The 20,130-nt window shown below is 45.9% G+C and overlaps 1 protein-coding gene across 1 annotated transcript in view; it reads right to left on the bottom strand.

The window, feature by feature from the left end:
• Positions 1–20,130, bottom strand: part of SRRM4 (serine/arginine repetitive matrix 4) — a 162,802-nt gene that overhangs the window by 26,769 nt on the left and 115,903 nt on the right. The window contains exons 3-7 of the mRNA XM_079942604.1: positions 12,691–12,777; positions 9,929–10,000; positions 7,079–7,105; positions 5,257–5,307; positions 842–940 (exon numbers count right to left, since the gene is read on the bottom strand). Coding sequence (XP_079798730.1) covers positions 842–940; positions 5,257–5,307; positions 7,079–7,105; positions 9,929–10,000; positions 12,691–12,777 — 336 coding nt within the window. The remainder of the gene's footprint in view (positions 1–841; positions 941–5,256; positions 5,308–7,078; positions 7,106–9,928; positions 10,001–12,690; positions 12,778–20,130) is intronic.

The following is a 20,130-nucleotide window of genomic DNA, read 5'->3' as shown; positions in this document are numbered from 1 at the left end:
CTCCTCCTCTTTCCTCTAGACGTTCTGACTTCACTGGGATGCAGTGGGACCGGGACAGTGAGATTTTTTAAACCTTCCCAAGTGACATGACCACGTAGCCAAGTGTGAGAAGCACTTAAGAAAGAATAAAGGAGCCTCTGACATCTGGAAGCTGGCCTGGTACCATCAGGGGGCCCTTGATGTTCCCACTGGTCTCAACAATGTCAAACGCCAGCATCAGCGAAGCCCCACTCCCTCCCCTCACCCACAAGAACCTCTTCCTCTTCTCAGGCCGGGGCAGCCAATGTGTCAGCAAAAAGAGGTTCCAGGTTAGGAGAAACCAGACTCGGAAGGGCCTCAGAGCTAGGTATCTTGTGCTGTGTGGCCTTTCATAGGTCACTTAGCTTCTCTGTGCTTAGAACAACCCTTAGTGAGAGACAGTCAAGTGCAGAGCCAGATGCCCCAGTTCAGTCCTAAGCTCTGTCACTTAGTAGCTAAGTGCCTGGCAAGTTCCTTAACCTCTCTGTGCCTCAGTTTCCTCATCTCTAAAATGAGGATGACAATAGTGCCTCCTTCGTAGGGCTGGAGAGGGGATCACACAGGGGATCAGGAAGAGTGCTCAGCACCTGGACACGGAAGCACGGTGTTAGCAAGTCCTGTAGGCGGGGCAGTGGGTCCTTCTGTCTGCAGCCCCTTCTCTACCGGGAAGTGCAGACAGCCTGAGGGCGAGGCGGGGGCGCCCCTCTCCTGGGAAAGCGGCCTCCCCAACAGTGACAGTGGGAGGCAGAGCTGATGGTGACTGCGTCTCAGACGGACTCTGGGCAGATGCCGGGGTGAGGAGGTGTCTCAGGGAGGGGGTTACCTGCTGTCACAGCTTGAGGAGCGGGACTCCGAACTCTGAGATCGCGAGGCGCAGTGGTGATGACGGTGGCGGTGAGACTTTCGGGGCCGGCTTCGCGATCTTGGGGCGGGTGGAGGGTGAGAAGGAACAAATCAGAGGAGAGAGAGACAGAGTTTTTGACCTTGTGACACACATCTTTCTCTTGCGCCCAAGTCACTGTCCCTCCCAAGGTCATGCATCTCCCCCGACCGGCCCCTTGCATCACCCCCCCCCCACCCCGCCTGTGTAACCAGCCATCCCTAACACAAGAGAGCAGAAAGGGGTCGTCTGAGGGAGACGGCCTGCTCCCCAGGGCTCTGCTGGGAGCAGAATCGTCACCTGCACACATCACCTCTCCCTCGCCTGAAGCAGGAGTCTCAATTTCACACGGTTTCACGAACCAGTCAGATACCGTAATGTGTGTATCAGTCAGGCACTCAGAAAATACCAACCAACTGAAGGGCATGGGCTAAAGCAAGTGTTTTGTCTCCAGAAGAGTGCCATGGTGCTGTATCTTCTAATTTTTCAAGTGAATATAGAAGTTGAGAGTTTTATGTAAATTATTCCTATTTTAAATGGAAGCTCATTTTTTTAAAAAAAAGACACAGTTTGGGGCTAACAAAACACATTTGCAGAATCCATTAGGCCTTTGGGCTGCCAATCTGTAACCTCAGCCCTGGAAAGGTAAGTCTGGATTCTTAGCATGGAGTCAAAAGCCCACTCTCAGAGGGAGTTACAAACGTCGACAACAAAAATTACACTACCAATAACTGTTACCGCTGCCACTAAAACTGGTGCTATAACAGGTTACTTCAGCTTTCTCTCAATAATAATGATGACTCAGAAGTAGCAGTAGCAGTGGCAGTGGTCACTGAGGATGTACAAGGAATGTCAATAGTTTGGGCCAAGTCAGGAAGCCAGTGGGAGTTAGAGATGATTCTATTGTGAGGTACCTTGGTTATCCCAACAAAAGACTCAGGGATTCTGGTAATGTGATCATCAGACCATATCCCTTCCCTGTTTAAAGCCCTCCCATTGTCCTTATGTCAAGTCCAAGCTCTGACCTTGAACCCCAAGCACCTTCAGGAGCCAGCCTCTGCCTAGCTCTCCAGCCTCCTTGCCTGGCATCCAGAGCCCTGGTTTGAAAGGCTCAAGCAACCCCGAGGTGCTTGTATTCTGGCTCACACATTTCCCACATTTTACGATGCCCTGATGGTGGTGATGGTGATGATGGTGATGGGGATGATGGTGATGGTGATGGTGATGGTGATGATTGTGATGATGGTGATAGGGATGATGGGGATGATGGTGATGGGGATGGTGGTGATGGTGATGGTGATGATGGTGATGGTGATGATGGTGATGGTGGTGATGATGATGGTGATGATGGTGATGGTGGTGATGGTGATGGTGGTGATGGTGATGGTGGTGATGGTGGTGATGGTGATGGTGGTGATGGTGGTGATGGTGATGGTGATGATGGTGATGGTGGTGATGGTGGTGATGGTGGTGATGGGGATGATGGTGATGGGGATTGTGGTGATGGTGATGATGGTGGTGATGGGGATGGTGGTGATGGGGATGGTGGTGATGGTGATGGTGATGATGGTGACGGTGATGATGGGGATGGTGGTGATGGTGGTGATGGGGATGATGGTGATGGGGATTGTGGTGATGGTGATGATGGTGGTGATGGGGATGGTGGTGATGGGGATGGTGGTGATGGTGATGGTGATGATGGTGACGGTGATGATGGGGATGGTGATGGTGGTGATGATGGTGATGGGGGTGATGGGGATGGTGGTGATGATGGTGATGATGGGGATGGGGATGGTGGTGATGGTGGTGATGGTGGTGATGGTGATGGGGATGATGGGGATGATGGGGATGATGGGGATGGTGATGGGGATGATGGGGATGGTGATGATGGGGATGATGGGGATGGTGATGGTGGTGATGGTGATGATGGGGATGGTGATGGTGGTGATGATGGGGATGGTGGTGATAATGGGGATGGGGATGGTGGTGATGGGGATGATGGTGATGGGGATTGTGGTGATGGTGATGATGGTGATGGTGTTGGTGGTGATGATGGGGATGGTGGTGATAATGGGGATGGGGATGGTGGTGATGGGGATGATGGTGATGGTGATGGTGATGGTGATGATGGTGATGGTGATGATGGGGATGGTGATGATGGTGATGGTGATGATGGGGATGGTGATGGTGGTGATGATGGTGATGGGGATGGTGGTGATGATGGTGATGATGGGGATGGGGATGGTGGTGATGGGGATGATGGTGATGGGGATTGTGGTGATGGGGATGGTGGTGATGGGGATGATGGTGATGGGGATGATGGTGATGGGGATGGTGGTGATGGTGACGGTGATGGTAGGTAACCCGTCTCTAACACATACTGCCTGCCAGGCACTGGGTTCTAATCATTTTCCTTAAATGGACTCATCTACTCCTCAAAACAACCTACAAAGTGGATTCTCTTATTACTCCTATTTTACAGATGCAGAAACCAAGGCACAGAGAGATTAAACCACTTGCCTAACCTGCAGCCTAGAATGGTTACCTCCATCCTTTGCCCCAGCCTAAGCCGCCCCTCCCTTAGGAAGCCTCCCCTCACCACCACGCCCTCTTTCCTGCACCCGGGCTCCCACCTCACCCAGCGCTTCCATCTGCCACTGCTGTGCTGTGACCTGTCCCACATCTGTCCCCGGTGTCCTGCTGCGAGCTCCTCGAGGCTGGGAGGCACATCTGTCTAATCTCTGTCCTCGGGCCCCGCACAGGGCCTGACACCTGTTAGGGCCTCTCTAAGGGATGCTGAATAAGAGGAAGTAAGTTACGCCAGCGGTCCCCTGTTTACAAGCCGCCTTAACTAACCATGGATCTTGGCAAGAACAACCACCTGATCTCAGGGGCGCCTTGCGTTTCTTGCTTCTCCTTCTCCTGGCTCTCGTGTTTTGGCTTTCACAACCTTCTTTTATGTCCCGCTAGTGATTTCTGAGACTCGTACAACTCTTGGCACTGGGCAGGGTGGCCACCTTGCTGCCCTCAGGCAGACAGTCTGTGCCTCTGTCATGATCTTCCCAGAACTCTTGGGGTCTGGGCGCAGCCCCCAGCTCAGTGACTGTCTAGACCACAGCTCCACGGACAAGCCATGCTGAAGCCTCTGAGAACAGGCTCTGTCTGTGCTTAGCATGAGCGTATACTCTATACAGATGACCAATGATTGCCTCTTGACGTGAACTGAGCAAGCTTGATGATCGGGAAGTTCTTCCCTGAGCTAACTCACAGCTCTACTGCTTCCTTCTGGAGCGTTCCCCAGGCCCCCGTGGTGGTGCCTGAAATGCCCTCTTTCGCACTGACCTTGGGTGAGGCGCTTCAGGCCGGCAAAGCTGAGCGCCACGCCCTGCTTCCTCTTTTCCCTCCCCAGCAGCCCACTGACTTTCATCCCATTGCCTTTGATTCTCGCTTTAGAAGCTTCTTGGTGGGAGATAAAATGTTACTTGATTGGAAAACACACTCACTAACATCTGCAAGGGTATAAAGTAGATGGGTTGTAACCAAATTTACTTTTAATTTGGCTGGGAACTGAACTCTTCAGGCAGCGCTGGCTGATGTGAATTTCTACTACCAGCTATAAACCGTGAACCAGCTAGGACCCGAGGCCGGGGGTAGGAGCTCCCCTGATATCTCCATGCTCTAAGCCCAGAGGCTGGGGCTGGGACTCACATGCACACACACGTGTGTGCACGCATGTGATCGTGTCCCCTTACCCACCTGTACACACACAGCGCACAGGTAAACCCCATCCCGCACCCTCCCTATGAGTAATGCACGCAGATTAAGCGGTGCACACGCCGAGGGCACCGAACTAGCACACAGTAGCAGACAGGGCACCTACATGCATGCTATTCATGCTCACATAAGCATGGGCACACATACGCACTCGTGTGAACACAGATATATACCCCCCCACACACACACTATGCACCTGCATTGCACACAAGTGTTCGCACGATGGAAGAATGTACAGGTAGCATTTACACAGTGCACGCTACACATATACGCACCACGTACAAACGTTACACAACGCACACAGGCACACAGAATTCACACACATGCACACCGTTCACTTTCATGCAGACACAGACACGCATGCATACACACACATCACATACACAACCTTATGCACCCATGCATGACAAACCCACAACTGCAGGTCTACACACAGTTCTGCTTCCCCTTCCTTCTCCCCTCTTGTTCGCCCACCCTCCTCTCCCGGTCCCCACTTCTTTGGCAATGCTAACCCTCTGGCTGTTCACAGGTCAGTCCCCCACCTCCCCAAGCTGGACAGTATGTTGCAGGTGGAATCTACTTACTGTTTTTTGTGCCTCTTCTCTTCCCTTCTTTTGTTTTTTGGGCTGGAGGAGCTGAATGGGAAATGGCCAGTTAACCGAAAGATGCAAAATTCTAGCGAAAGATAAAGTAGTCAAGATGCTTAACACACGGTGGTCACTAGATTCAGGCAGTTTGGGAATGGACGCCGATCGTTTCTAAGATCAGAGCAGTTCCTGCCAACGTTTTCACCCAGTGGGTTCAGCTAGACACACCAGCCCACACGCACAGACTGGGGATGGGGGACGGAGGATGCTAAGATCAGCTCTGGTAGCTTCACAATAACAGCAGTAGCAAAGGTCATCATATCTGCCATGCTTTGAGGCTTTCTTATCAGGTAAGCGCTGTGCTAATACCTCTTGGCAATAATCTCATTTCATTCTCCCTACAACCTACGGGCAGTGGCACATTTAATAAGCACTCATTTTCCAGAAATAGAAACTGAGCCTTAGACGGGCTAAGGAACTTGACCAGGATCACACAGGTGAGCTGGAAAGTGGCCCGAGACCATGGGTCCCCAGGGCCCGTCCTCTTGACTGCTGTCCAATCAATTTCTAAGAGAAAAGAATGGAATATCCAGGGAGCTGCTCTAAAGCCTCGTGAAGTTGGCAGATTCTGAAACGTTCCGCTCGTGAATATTCAAGTATCTGTTTTCTTTTAAAGTCACAGTACTGGGGTGTGGGCAGAGTGGACAATTACGACTCAGGGTCCCAGCATCATCAAACAGAGGCCCCAGACGGCGAACACTATTTGGTAGTTCAAGCCAGACCGGCGTCAGAGGGGCACCAGGAACGTATCACTGACCTAAGTCCTGAGAACGAGAAAATTTGATTTCACCCAACTGAAATCGCACCTTGACATGTGTCTGGGACTCAGCCTGGGAGGTGGAGAGCCCAGGACCTCACTGAACGATCCAAATTCAAATCCTGGCTCTGCTGCTGAGTCGCTGTGTGACGTCAGGCAGGTTACCTGTCCTCTTGAAGACCCAGTTTCCTTGCCCTTAAAATGGGGCCATTGCTCAAGCTGTTGGGCTGAGCGGATGGATGACACTGGTTATCAGTGTCTACTTGTTCACCGAATGAATGAAAGGCCTTTGCACTCTGCCAGCTGCTGGAACTGTGCTATTGTTATTTTGGAAGCCACGGAAGGGTGTCCTGACCCTCTATCTGGCAGATTTGGGTTTGAGTTTTGGCCCTGCCACCTTCTGACCGTGTGTCTGTGGACATGCCTGCCACACCTCCTGAGTCTTAGTTTCTTCATCTGTAAAATGGAAATAATAAGGATATCCACCGCACAGCGTTGTGATGGGGATTAATGGAGATTAAATACACACACGCATGGAAAAGGCTTAGCACAGGATCTGGTTTATAGCGAGTACCTCGCAGGTGGCAGCATTACGTGTGCTCACCCCGTGCTTCTGGCACTCGGCCTCTGTCCCTTGGCTGGGACCTGGGAAGGCTTTGGTGGTGTGTCTGGGGCTGATGCTTCTCTACATGCCCCAACCCAAGATTTCAACCAACGGTCAAACAAACAGACGCTGGCAAGGGTGGCGAGACCTGCCAGGGAGAGGAATCGGTGGGAGCTGGTCCGGCAGCAGCCACCTGGCCTGGGGGAAACCGGAAGTCTGGCTTGGAACTTTCGGGGAAACCAGATCACGGCCTTCATTTCAGAGGAAACTGAGGCCCAGGAAGATGAAGGGGGCGTGAACGCAGAGGTAGAGGCAGAGAGCTTGACCCTAGATGCTGCCTACACCTGGTTAGGAAAGCAGAAAGCTAAGCAGGTAGCGAGAGGCAACAAGACGCTTACCTGTGCCTTCTCTTCTTGGAGAATGACCTGATTGAGGGCAAAAAAAAAAAAAAAAAGGAAGAGAGAGAGGGAGGAAGGAAAGGAGAGAGACGGGGAGGGAGTGAAAGAGAGGAAGCAAGAGGGAAGAAAGGAACGGAGGGAGGGAGGGAAGAAAATAAATGTGAGTCTGAAGTTTCTTTTCCCGGGATGGATGTATCGGTGCATTTGTGATCAGGCTACAAGGGGATGGGACACCTGGCAAATCCTCCTCCTCTTTTAGATTTGAAGATCATATGGGAAACATTGGTTTGCATTTTGAATTTCCAGGTCAAAACCTACCAGTGTTTCAATGCTCACCCAAATTTGTCAGTAAGCCTGTCCTGGAAAAGGTTGCATGAGGGGGGCCAGAAGAGAGTGCCTCTGCCTCTTCCCTTCCCCCGAGTCTCACTTTGGTCTTTTCTCTCCCTAGTTGTGGATTCTTCATCATCATCATCATTTTCATCTTCATGGGACAACCGACTTCCACATGTGTAACTCTTTACTGGTGGCCAGGCTCCGTGCTAAGCATGTCTCACATACAATCTCATTCAATCTCTTCCCCAAACCTGTGAAGTACTATTAACAGCCATTTAACAAAGACACTGAAGCTCAGAGACGTTAGTTAAGTTGCCAAGGGCCACACAGCTTCACCTATGTAACCCCGATTCATTCTTCAGAGCCCCACACAGATGTCATCTTCTCCTTGTAGCGTTTTCCAATCCACTCAGGCTGGTTTGGTGCCTCCTCTCTGTTCCCACAAGCCCTGGGTGAGCTTCTGAGCTTAGCCTCACTACGGTACAGACTTCTGCGTAATATGACTACCACTTTCCCCACTAGAACATGAGCAACTTGAGGGCAGGGACTGGGTTCTGGTCACTGTTCTGTTCTCAGGGCCCTGAATCCTAATTCGTGACACACAATATGTATTCAATAAATAAATGTGAAAAATGGGATATATATATATATATTTTTAACCCTGAAGCCTTAGTTAATTGAAAGGGAGAAAAAAAAGCTCAATGCATCCTCTACCCCTACATTCCAGCTCCAAAAAGTCAACCATCACTAAGCAAACATTTCAAGAACTTGGAGAAAATGGACTAGAATTAGAGCGATGCTCAGTAGATGAGGGTTTGGGAAGAAGTGGCGTCTGTATTTCTCCCTCCTAATTCCCCATGTTATGGTCCTTCTTCGCTCTAAACCTCCAACAACCCCTGGGCCAACTGTAGCCCCCAGAAAGAAAGCCTGTTTCTAACCCTCTGGCCTAGTCTCTTTCCCGTGAGAAGAAGCCCTTGAGCAAGAAGCCACCTGGCTCCCAAGATCCTTATAGAAAAATGCTCGTGCTTCGCATCCAACCCCTAAACTGGGACAAACTGCTCAGCACAGGAAGGTGACGAGAGGGCAGTCTGCGGTCACAGGCGGGCCCTGCCTCGACCCAGGACTCTGTTGGGGAAGCTTCGAACACCAAATTAGCAACATTGTACAACTGGTTTGCGCCCACACCTTGTCTTGAGCACAAACCCAGAGAGCATCAGTTGGCGTGTTTGGGCAGGTGGTGGACATAATCGGTGAGACGAAACTGAGTTGAGACCTTTCTGGCAACAAGGGCTGAAAGGCAACCACACCCCTGGGTTGGGAAAAGCCACGTGGGGGCTACTTTGAACGAGAGGGTGAGATGCGGCGGGGAGGGGAACCCAAATGGCCTCTTACCTTTTGTTCTGCTGTGATGGTTTAATTGCACAAATAATCCACCACCCGTGTAGGAAAATTGGAAGATACAGATAAGCAAAAATAAAATATAAACCACTCTTTCCCTGTCATCCACAGCCAACCACAGCAAACACCTTAACTTACCAAGATAGCTTCAAACTCTCTGAGCCCAGGGGGCCACACAAGCTCTTTGAAATGTGTGTAGATGGAGGGGAGCAGGTTAGGTGGGGACAGTGCGGCACCTCCGCTCTGTCTAAACGCCCAGCAACTCATCAGATCCAGCTGATGGCTGCCTGTGGGAAAACTGGTCCAATGAAGAGAGAGCTTCTGATTTTACAAAGGAGAAGGAAAGCTTTGATTTTTGTATTGTGAAATCTTTCAATTATAAAATGTTGGCTCGGCCCATTAATCACAGATTTGAGACCTCTGGCATATAGCCTTCCTGTCTTTTATTTTCCCCATAAGCATGTGTGTGTGTGTGTGTGTGTGTGTGTGTGTGTGTGTGTGTGTGTGTGTGTGTGTGTGTGTGTGTGTGTGTGTACATGCACTTGTGTATAGTGAGCTCCTTTGGGACTGTGTGTCCAGTTCCTAATGCCCCTTAACCACTGTCCACAAGAGTGTATGATCCAGAAGCCATGTTTCACAGGATCCCATTCTCTAGGACATAGTTGGACCAACCAGAAAGGTCTCTCCTTGGGAATTTGGAATACGGAACAAGACCGAGAGATACAGGATCTTCCTGTGGCTGGGTGGGCAACATGAAGAGACAGGAACAGGGTGCAGGGTCCACGTCCCCCTGTGTGCACTAGGGGGTTCGGCTTGGGTTGTGTCAGCTTTCCATTCATCGGTTCTAGCCCCTCACTGAGGCCTGGCTGGTCCCTGAGACATTCCTGTCTCCTTAGAACAAATCCCCCTCTGGCCTGAGTTAGCATTCGTGGGCCTCTGGTCCTTGCAACCAGAGTCCCAAGTTAGACGAGATACAAATACACGACAACACGTAGATGAGTATTTTTTATAACTGAAATGATAGGCTTCCAAATGACCTTTCAGTGCCATCCACTGTCACCTCCACCCTCACCCCAGCGGGAACATCCCTGTTTATTTGCAGAGGAGGAAGGACAGTACCTGTGTCTCTTATGTTTCTTGGAACTTTTCTTCTTCTTTTTCTTGACAGGCGATGGGCTATATGATGGGGACCTGCCGGGGAGGGGAGACACACTTCAGAGGGAGGCTTTGAGGGCCAGGGTTGGTTTCATAGAGACCCTTCTCCAGCCCCGAGACATGCCTCAGGTCTTTCAGTAACACACATCAAGGATGATAATTTGTAGAGTTAGTTTGCATTTGTTTCAAATGTTACCATGTGTTTTACTACAGGTATTATCTCATTTAATCCTTCCACACACTTCTTAGGTAGGTACAATTGCTACCCTCCCTTTTCAGACAAAGAAAGCGGGGTTCAGAGAGGTAAAGTGACTTGCCCAAAGACACACAGTTAAGAAGGTGGGTGAGCTGAGATTCAAATTGAAGACTCACTGATCCCAGGGGCTTTGCTCTCAATCACTATAGCACCCATAGCTGCCCTCCTGGTTAGGCCATAAGTATTTATTTTTGTCTGCTGCCCTCTTCCAAAACTGCACATACTTTAAAGGTCTCTCCTCTCCTCCACCCTGTGTCTCCCTGGTAAGACCAAACCCCTGCAGGAGACCTTGCCAGGATGCACTCAGCACGGCGGTGCCATGAAGGGGTAACCCGAGAAACAGAGATGCCCTAGGATCATGATTATGACTCAAGGCTGATGTTCGGGTAACCCGAGTTCCAATTCTGACTCTACCATTAATTTATAAGTCACGTCACTGCTCACTCCAAGTCTCCTGTTCTCCCACTGATAAAATACCAAGGTTGAAGTGTATCAGGAGCTGCAAACTCAATGCCAACACAGGCCTGCCTCTCAGATAGCTTAAATGGATGCAGCAGGTTGCCGGGGGGTGGGGGAGGGGAGCAGGGGAGACAGTAAGGAGTGGTGAGGCCTGTGGTGAACCGGAGAGCACCTGACCCAGGGGTATGGCTGCTTCTCAGATCAGCTGAAGGTCCAAGGTAGGAATGCAGGCCTGGGCTTCTAGAGCTCCTGCCTTTTGAATAGAAGTTGCCAGAAAAACATATTTTCGTATGACATCTCCTGGCTTTAATATATGGCCACCAATTAAAAAGACAAAAAACACTTTGCAGGTCAAATAAAACATGTCTGCAGGGGTTATGAAGGGTTGAGAAACAATCGGACTTAGGGAATCATAGCACTTGTCCCCAAAGAGTGCTCACTGGACATACTGACTGACTGAATGAATGAATGATGGGAGCCTGATCCCTCTGGTTTCCTTCTTTGACGTGTTCTCCTGTCCATACCTAAAATCAGGAAGCTCAGGCCACTTACCCCAATTCCACCCCTCGCCCTAGAATGGCTGGAACTCAGGGTCTTCATTCACAGTCCCCTCTGGGTCCTCTTTGGGCCTAGCCCCTTAGAACTAGGTGAAACGGGTGTGGAGGGAACAGGGCCCCAGAAAACCTCGAGTTAGGGCCTGAGTCATCCAGACTCTGCTCTCTGCTGCCCCCTGCAGGCTTCTTCAAATACTGCCTCCAAGGTTTGCTGGGATTTTTAACTCGCCCCTCTAAGGAACATCTCTTTGACCAGCCCTTGGGGTGTGGAACACTGAACCTGCTTTTAGTCTAGGGATTGACAGCCTAGAAGAAACTCCGGCAATATTTTTAAATACAAAAAAATTAAAAGGTACTGTACATAGAAAAACCTCACAGGGTACAAAAGAGTCAATAGCTGGCCAAAAATATAAAGTCCATTATCCTTGGCATTTGCGTGTGGTGGAAGCAACTGAGGAGCCTGGAATCAAGTGTCTGTAGGTTCTGTCACCTCCTCTCTGAGACTTTTATTTTCTCATCTCTAAAATGGGGATAACAGCTATAAGAGAAATGAGTCATGGTGACTAGAGTTGACAATACTGTACTGCTAAGAGACTAGATCTTAAAAGATCTCATCACAAGAAAAACCATTGTAACTATATGAGGTGATGGATAGGTTAACCACAGTTACTGTGGTAATCATTTAGCAATATAAACATATGTCAAATCATGATGCTGTAACCTTGGACCAATACAATGTTATAGGTCAATTATATCTCAATAAAACTGGGAAAATTTTTTTTAATAAAAATAAAATGGGGGGCTTCCCTGGTGGCGCAGTGGTTCAGAGTCCGCCTGCCGATGCAGGGGACACGGGTTTGTGCCCCGGTCCGGGAAGATCCCACATGCCGCGGAGCGGCTGGGCCCGTGAGCCATGGCCGCTGAGCCTGCGCGTCCAGAGCCTGTGCTCCGCGAAGGGAGAGGCCATAGCAGTGAGAGGCCCGCGTAGCGCAAAAAATAAATAAATAAATAAATAAATAAATAAATAAATAAAATGGGGATAATCCTGCCTGCTAGATCGTGGTCAAGCGTAATAGAGATCATGGAGATCACAGTGCTTAGTACAGCCGCTCACATACGTGAGGTCTCCAAAAATAAATAAATAAGTAAATATTCATGGTCATAACTATGCTTCAGACTAGTCATTTACTATGTGCCAGACACTGAGACAGCTGCTTCCACATCCACTTTCTCACCTAATTCTCATAAAACCCCAAGAGGCAGGTATTTCTACCATTTTATAGAAGTGGAAACAGGCTCAGAGAGGTGAAGTGACCTGCCTAAGGTCACACAGCTAGTTAAGAGGCATAGAGGGGATCTGAATCCCAGGGGAGTCACTGTCTGACTCCAAAGCCCTTATTACCCCTCTTTTGTCCATTCCCCCATCTTCAGTGTTCCATGTCCCTTGGGGCCCTCACCTCCTTCTCTTCTTCCGGGTAGCTTTCTTCTTTTTCTTCTTCCCCCTGGAGGAAGGGGGTGGCGTCAAGTCTTTGCCTTGGGAGGCACTGAGGGGAAAACAGAACTGGGTATTAGAGGACACAGGGCTCCCCAAACCCCCACTCAGGGCTGTTGCAGCTGGGAAAGGATCCAGTTCCTTCGAGGGTGAAGGACCCATAGTGAATACTTAATTACCATCTCATGGCTGATTTGGTTACACTTCAGATTAAATGCCTCAAATAAGGAGTTAATGCTGACCTAATGAGACAGATGCTGTACGTTACCCAAACATCAATTGATTAGTTAAATCAGAGTTACAGAGGTTAACTGCTCCTTAATAGATTTATTATTGAATTTGCAAATGGCTCACCTTGGTAAATAAATCAGTTTTTAAATAATTAATCGGCAATTCAGCACCCTCTCTCCACAATACAACGTGTCTGTAGTTCCTGCTGGAAATTAAATAGGAGGCAGAAGGTAGGTTAAGTAACAGCTGATTATTAAAACTATATTTGCCAAGGTCCAATGTAAGAAGATACATTTCTTATATGGCTTCACAGAACCTCAAAAATCTCCACTCTTCAGGAATAATTATTTGCTGTTCAGTTAAATTCAAAGGCTCAGGCTACAGTTAAATGAAGTCAAGTTATCTCCTTTTATAATTGGGGCAGGCTCCCGGGATTTTTTTTAAAGCACTATCCCATGGCAAAAAGATATGGTTTTGGATGAAAAACTGCTTGGGAATTGAAACATGCCAACCCAGCTGAACCTCTTTGGGAAAACAGATTATTAATAAAATGTTACTGTCATTATTAGTAACAACACAGCTACCGTTTATTCACTTATTATGCACCAAATGTTTTATATACTTTGATGCTCACAAAAGCACTTTAAGGGTGTTACGATTTTTTTTTAACATCTTTATTGTAGTATAATTGTTTTACAATGGTGTGTTAGTTTCTGCTCTACAACAAACTGAATCAGCTATACATATACATATAGCCCCATATCTCCGCCCTCTTGCGTCTCCCTCCCACCCTCCCTATCCCACCCCTCTAGGTGGTCACAAAGCACCAAGCTGATCTCCCTGTGCTCTGCGGCTGCTTCCCACCAGCTATCTATTTTACATTTGGTAGTGTATATAAGTCCATGCCACTCTCTCACTTCGTCCCAGCCCACCCTTCCCCCTCCCCGTGTCCTCAAGTCCATTCTCTACATCTGCGTCATTAGTCCTGTCCTGCCCCTAGGTTCTTCAGAACCATGTTTTTTTTTTTTTAGATTCTATATATATGTGTTAGCATACGGTATTTGTCTTTCTCTTTTTGACTTACTTCACTCTGTATGACAGACTCTAAGTCCATCCACCTCACTACAAATAACTCAATTTCGTTTCTTTTTATGGCTGAGTAATATTCCATTGTATATATGTGCCACATCTTCTTTATCCATTCATCTGTCGATGGACACTTAGGTTGCTTCCATGTCCTGGCTATTTTAAATAGAGCTGCAATGAACATTGTGGTACATGACTCTTTTTGAATTATGGTTTTCTCAGGGTGTATGCCCAGTAGTGGGATTGCTGGGTCATACGGTAGTTCTATTTTTAGTTTTTAAAGGAACCTCTATACTGTTCCCCATAGTGGCTGTATCAATCTATATTCCCACCAACAGCGCAAGAGGGTTCCCTTTTCTCCACACCCTCTCCAGCATTTGTTGTTTGTAGATTTTCTGATGATGCCCATTCTGACCGGTATGAGGTGTTACCTCATTGTAGTTTTGATTTGCATTTCTCTAATGATTAGTGATGTTGAGCAGCTTTTCATGTGCTTCTTGGCCATTTGTATGTCTTCTTTGGAGAAATGTCTGTTTAGGTCTTCTGCCCATTTTTTGATTGGGTTGTTTGTTTTATCAATATTGAGCTGCATGAGCTGTTTATATATTTTGGAGATTAATCCTTTGTCTGTTGAGTCGTTTGCAAATATTTTCTCCCATTCTGAGAGTTGTCTTTTCATCTTGTTTATATTTTCCTTTGCTGTGCAAAAGCTTTAAAGATTCATTAGATCCCATTTGTTTATTTTTGTTTTTATTTCCATTACTCTAGGAGGTGGATCAAAAAAGATCTTGCTGTGATTTATGTCAGAGTGTTCTTCCTATGTTTTCCTCTAAGAGTTTTATAGTGTCCGGTCTTACATTTAGGTCTCAAATCCATTTTCAGTTTATTTTTGTGTATGGTGTTAGGGAGTGTTCTAATTTCATATTTTTACATGTACCTGTACAGTTTTCCCAGCACCACTTAGTGAAGAGGCTGTCTTTCCTCCACTGTATATTCTTGCCTCTTTTATCAAAAATAAGGTGACCATATGTGCATGGGTTTATCTCTGGGCTTTCTATCCTATTCCATTGATCTATATTTCTGTTTTTGTGCCAGTACCATAATGTCTTGATGACTGTAGCTTTGTAGTATAGTCTGAAGTCCGGAAGCCTGATTCCTCCAGCTCTGTTTTTCTTTCTCAAGATTGCTTTGGCTATTTATGGTCTTTTGTGTTTCCATACAAATTGTTCTAGTTCTGTGAAAAATGCCATTGGTAGTTTGATAGGGATTGCACTGAATCTGTAGATTGCTTTGGGTAGTATAGTCATTTTCACAATGTTGATTCTTCCAATCCAAGAACATGGTATAGCTCTCCATCTGTTTGTATCATCTTTAATTTCTTTCATCAGTGTCTTATAGTTTTCTGCATACAGGTAGGTCTTTTGTCTCCTCAGGTAGGTTTATTCCTAGGTATTTTACTCTTTTTGTTGCAATGGTAAATGGGAGTGTTTCCTTAATTTCTCTTTCAGATTTTCCATCATTAGTGTATAGGAATGCAAGAGATTTCTGTGCATTAATTTTGTATCCTGCTACTCTACCAAATTCATTGATTAGCTCTAGCAGTTTTCTGGTGGCATCTTTAGGATTCTCTACATATAGCATCATGTCATCTGCAAAAAGTGACAGCTTTACTTCTTCTTTTCTGATTTGGATTTCTTTTATTTCTTTTTCTACTCTGATTGCTGTGGCTAAAACTTCCAAAACTATGTTGAATAATAGTGGTGAGAGTGGACAACCTTGTCTTTCTCCTGACCTTAGAGGAAATGGTTTCAGTTTTTCACCACTGGGAATGATGTTGGCTGTGGGTTTGTCATATATGGCCTTTATTATACTGAGGTAAGTTCCCTCTATGCCTACTTTCTGGAGGGTTTTATCATAAGTGGGTGTTGAATTTTGTCTTGATGAGTCTGGCTAATGGTTTATCAATTTTGTTAATCTTCTCAAAGAACCAGCTTTTAGTTTTATTGTTCTTTGCTATCATTTCCTTAATTTTTTTTCATTTATTTCTGATCTGATCTTTATGATTTCTTTCCTTCTGCTAACGTTGGGGCTTTTTTGTTCTTCTTTCTCTAATTGTTTTAGGTGTAAGGTAAGGTTGTTTATTTGAGATGTTTCTTGTTTCTTGAGGTAGGACTGTATTGCTATAAACTTCCCTTTTATTACTGCTTTTGCTGCATCCCATAGGTTTTGGGTTGTCATGTTTCCATTGTCATTTGTTTCTAGGTATTTTTTGATTTCTTCTTTGATTTCTTCAGTGATATCTTGGTTATTAAGTAGTGTACTGTTTAGCCTCCATGTGGTTGTATTTTTTACAGATTTTTTCCTGTAACTGATATCTAGTCTCATAGCATTGTGGTAGGAAAAGATACTTGATATGATTTCAATTTTCTTAAATTTACCAAGGCTTGATTTGTGACCCAAGATATGATCTATCCTGGAACATTCGTTCCATGAGCACTGGAGAAGAAAATGTATTCTGTTGTTTTGGGATGGAATGTCCTATAAATATCAATTAAGTCCATCTTGTTTAATGTATCATTTAAAGCTTGTGTTTCCTTATTTATTTTCATTTTAGATGTGTCCATTGGTGAAAGTGTTAAAGTCCCCTACTATGATTGTGTTACTGTCAATTTCCCATTTTATGGCTGTTAACATTTGCCTTATGTATTGAGGTGTTCTTCTGTTGGGTGAATAAATATTTACAACTGTTATATCTTCTTCTTGGATCGATCCCTTGATCATTATGTAGTGTCCTTCTTTGTCTTTTTTAATAATCTTTATTTTAAAGTCTATTTTGTCTGATATGCGATTGCTACTCCAGCTTTCTTCTGATTTCCATTTGCATGGAATACCTTTTTCCATCCCCTCACTTTCAGTCTGTATGTGTCCCTAGGTCTGAAGTGGGTCTCTTGTAGACAGCATATATATGGGTCTTGTTATTGTATCCATTCAGCCAGTCTATGTCTTTTGGTGGGAGCATTTAATCCATTTACATTTAAGGTAATTATCGATATGTATGTTCCTATTACCATTTTCTTAACTGTTTTGGGTTTGTTATTGAAGGTCTTTTCCTTCTCTTGTGTTTCCTGCCTAGAGAAATTCCTTTAGCATTTGTTGAAAAGCTGGTTTGGTGGTGCTGAATATTCTTAGCTTTTGCTTGTCTGTAAAGGTTTTAATTTCTCCGTCAGCTCTGAATGAGATCCTTGCTGGGTAGAGTAATCTTGGTTGTAGGGTTTTCCCTTCACCACTTTAAATATGTCTTGCCACTCCCTTCTGGCTTGCAGAGTTTCCGTTGAAAGATCAGCTGTTAACCTTATGGGGATTCCCCTGTGTGCTATTTGTTGCTTTTCCCTTGCTGCTTTTAATATTTTTTCTTTGTATTTAATTTTTGATAGTTTGATTAATATGTGCCTTGGCGTGTTTCTCCTTGGATTTATCCTGTACGGGACTCTCTGTGCTTCCTGGACTTGATTATTTCCTTTCCCATATTAGGGGAAGTTTTCAAGTATAATTTCTTCGAATATTTTCTCAGTCTGTTTCTTTCTCTCGTCTTCTTCTGGCACCGCTATAATTCGAATGTTGGTGTGTTTAATATTGTCTGAGGTCTCTAAGACTGTCCTCAATTCTTTTCATTCTTTTTTCTTTATTCTGCTCTGTGGTAGTTATTTCCACTATTTTATCTCCAGGTCACTTCTCTGCTCTTCTGCCTCAGTTACTCTGCTAATGATTCCTTCTAGAGAATTTTTAATTTCATTTATTGTGCTGTTCATCATTGTTCGTTTGCTCTTTAGTTCTTCTAGGTCCTTGTTAAACGTTTCTTGTATTTTCTCCATTCTATTTCCAAGATTTTGGATTATCTTTACTATCATTATTCTGAATTCTTTTTCAGGTAGACTGCCTATTTCTTCTTCATTTGTTAGGTCTGGTGGGTTTTTACCTTGCTCCTTCATCTGCTGTGTGTTTTTCTGTCTTCTCATTTTCCTTATCTTACTGTGTTTGGGGTCTCCTTTTTGCAGGCTGCAGGTTCATAGTTCCTGTTGTTTTTGGTGTCTGCCCCCAGTGGCTAAGGTTGGTTCAGTGGGTTGTGTAGGCTTCCTGGTGGAGGGGACTGGTGCCTGTGCTCTGGTGGATGAGGCTGGATCTTGTCTTTCTGGTGGGCAGGACTGCATCCAGTGGTGTGTTTTGGGGTGTTTGTGACCTTAGTATGATTTTAGGCAGCCTCTCTGCTAATGGGTGGGGTTGTGTTCCTGTCTTGCTAGTTGTTTGGCATAGGGTGTCCAGCACTGTAGTTTGCTGGTTGTTGAGTGGAGCTGGGTCTTAGCATTGAGATGGAGATCTCTGGGAGAGCTTTCATCATTTGATATTACATGGAGCCGGGAGTCTCTGGTGGACCAATGTCCTGAACTCAGCTCTCCCACCTCAGAGGCACAGGCCTGACACCTGGCCGGAGCACCAAGACCCTGTCAGCCACACAGCGGCAGCTCTGTCCCTCACTGCGCCTCCTGGGTCATGGCCTGCTGCTGCTGAGCCTGTGTCCTGCTTCTACCTGTGGTAACCCAACGGGAGCACGGGCAAGCGGACGGTCTCGAGAGGGTCTGCTGATGAATGCTGGCCAGCCTCGTTCTCATCACTCATCCAGGCAGCAATCCAGCAGCTGCAGTCGGGTCTCCTTTCTAACAAATCCTAAAGGGGTGCTCAGATGACACCTTGTAGAACTTTCTGGGGATCAGGGTCAAAGAGCCTGTTAACATAGTGGCGACTGCTAGCTGTTACTTCCGAAAGGACGCTCGTGCGGATTGGGGTCTCCGTCAGGCACGCCATCTTGGTGCTATGATTTTTACTGTCTCGTTCTACAGGCGAAGAAAACCAGGCTCAAGAGAGTTGAACTGTCTTGCTCACAGTTGCACAGTAAGGAAGTATCCGAGCTGGAACTTGAATCGAGGCCTGTGTGACTCCTAGCCTGAGAGCCTTCCCATGAAACCAGCTGCCTTTTCACACTTGTTTGTGTGGCTGAGCTTTCGGAAGTTTCTCAACTCTTTACGAAACATCATAAAATGCTGCCATGATTAATTACATTCTAAGAATCTGGTATTTACAGTTAGTAGAAAAAAACGATACAGTGATTAGAATATATGTCAAGGTCTCCGCATTGTCAGCCAGTACAAATCATATAGCCATATCTAGAACAGTTTCAAGAGAGTCACCTTTAGCAGGTTAAAAATAAAAATCACAGGGATTAAGTACCTAGCTCGTTAACTACACTTACGTGTTATATAAAGCACAAAACACAGCACACATACCCGGGAAGCAAACAGGCCTCTTGTGTAAGCACGGTAAGCCACTTCCAAATTTCTCCTTCAACGAGGGATTGACACAGAGTAAGAGCCTAATAAACATTTGTTGAGTGACCAAATGAGGGATGAATGGATGAAATAATTTAGACACGTGTTAAATCACCTTGTTTCATATAAACACTTCCCAGTGTAACAGCTGCTAGGAATTTGAGAAAAACTGAAAACATTTAAGGCATAAATGCTTAAGGAGAAAGAAAAGACCTTTGAAAAATGTGTCTTATAAAATAGAGAAAGATTTTATTGTTTCTGTCAATTACTGTCACTTCATTCTCATACCCCAGGGTCTCAGGGGAGCAAGGTTTGGGAACCACTATCCTAAACTCAGATTTAAGTGATGAGATAAAACCCAAAAGCCCTACAGAGAAAGACAAATATCATATGATATCATTTATTTGTGGAATCTAAGAAAATGATACAAATGAACTTATTTACAAAACAGAAATAGGCTCACAAACATAGAAAACAAACATGGAGTGGGGTGGGAGGGGGGAGATAAATGAGGAGTTTGGGATTAACATACACACACTATATATAAAATAGGTAAACAACAGGGACCTACTGCATAGCGCAGGAAACTAGACTCAATATCTTGTAGTAACCTACAATGGAAAAGAATCTGAAAAAGAATATATATATCTGAATCACTTTACTGTACACTTGAAACTAAAACAACTTTGCAAATTAACTATACCTCA

This window comes from Stenella coeruleoalba (assembly GCF_951394435.1).
Source record: "Stenella coeruleoalba genome assembly, chromosome: 14".
Taxonomy (NCBI): domain Eukaryota; kingdom Metazoa; phylum Chordata; class Mammalia; order Artiodactyla; family Delphinidae; genus Stenella; species Stenella coeruleoalba.
The sequence above is the reverse complement of the archived record's forward strand: the minus strand, read 5'-3'. Positions and strand labels throughout refer to the sequence as shown.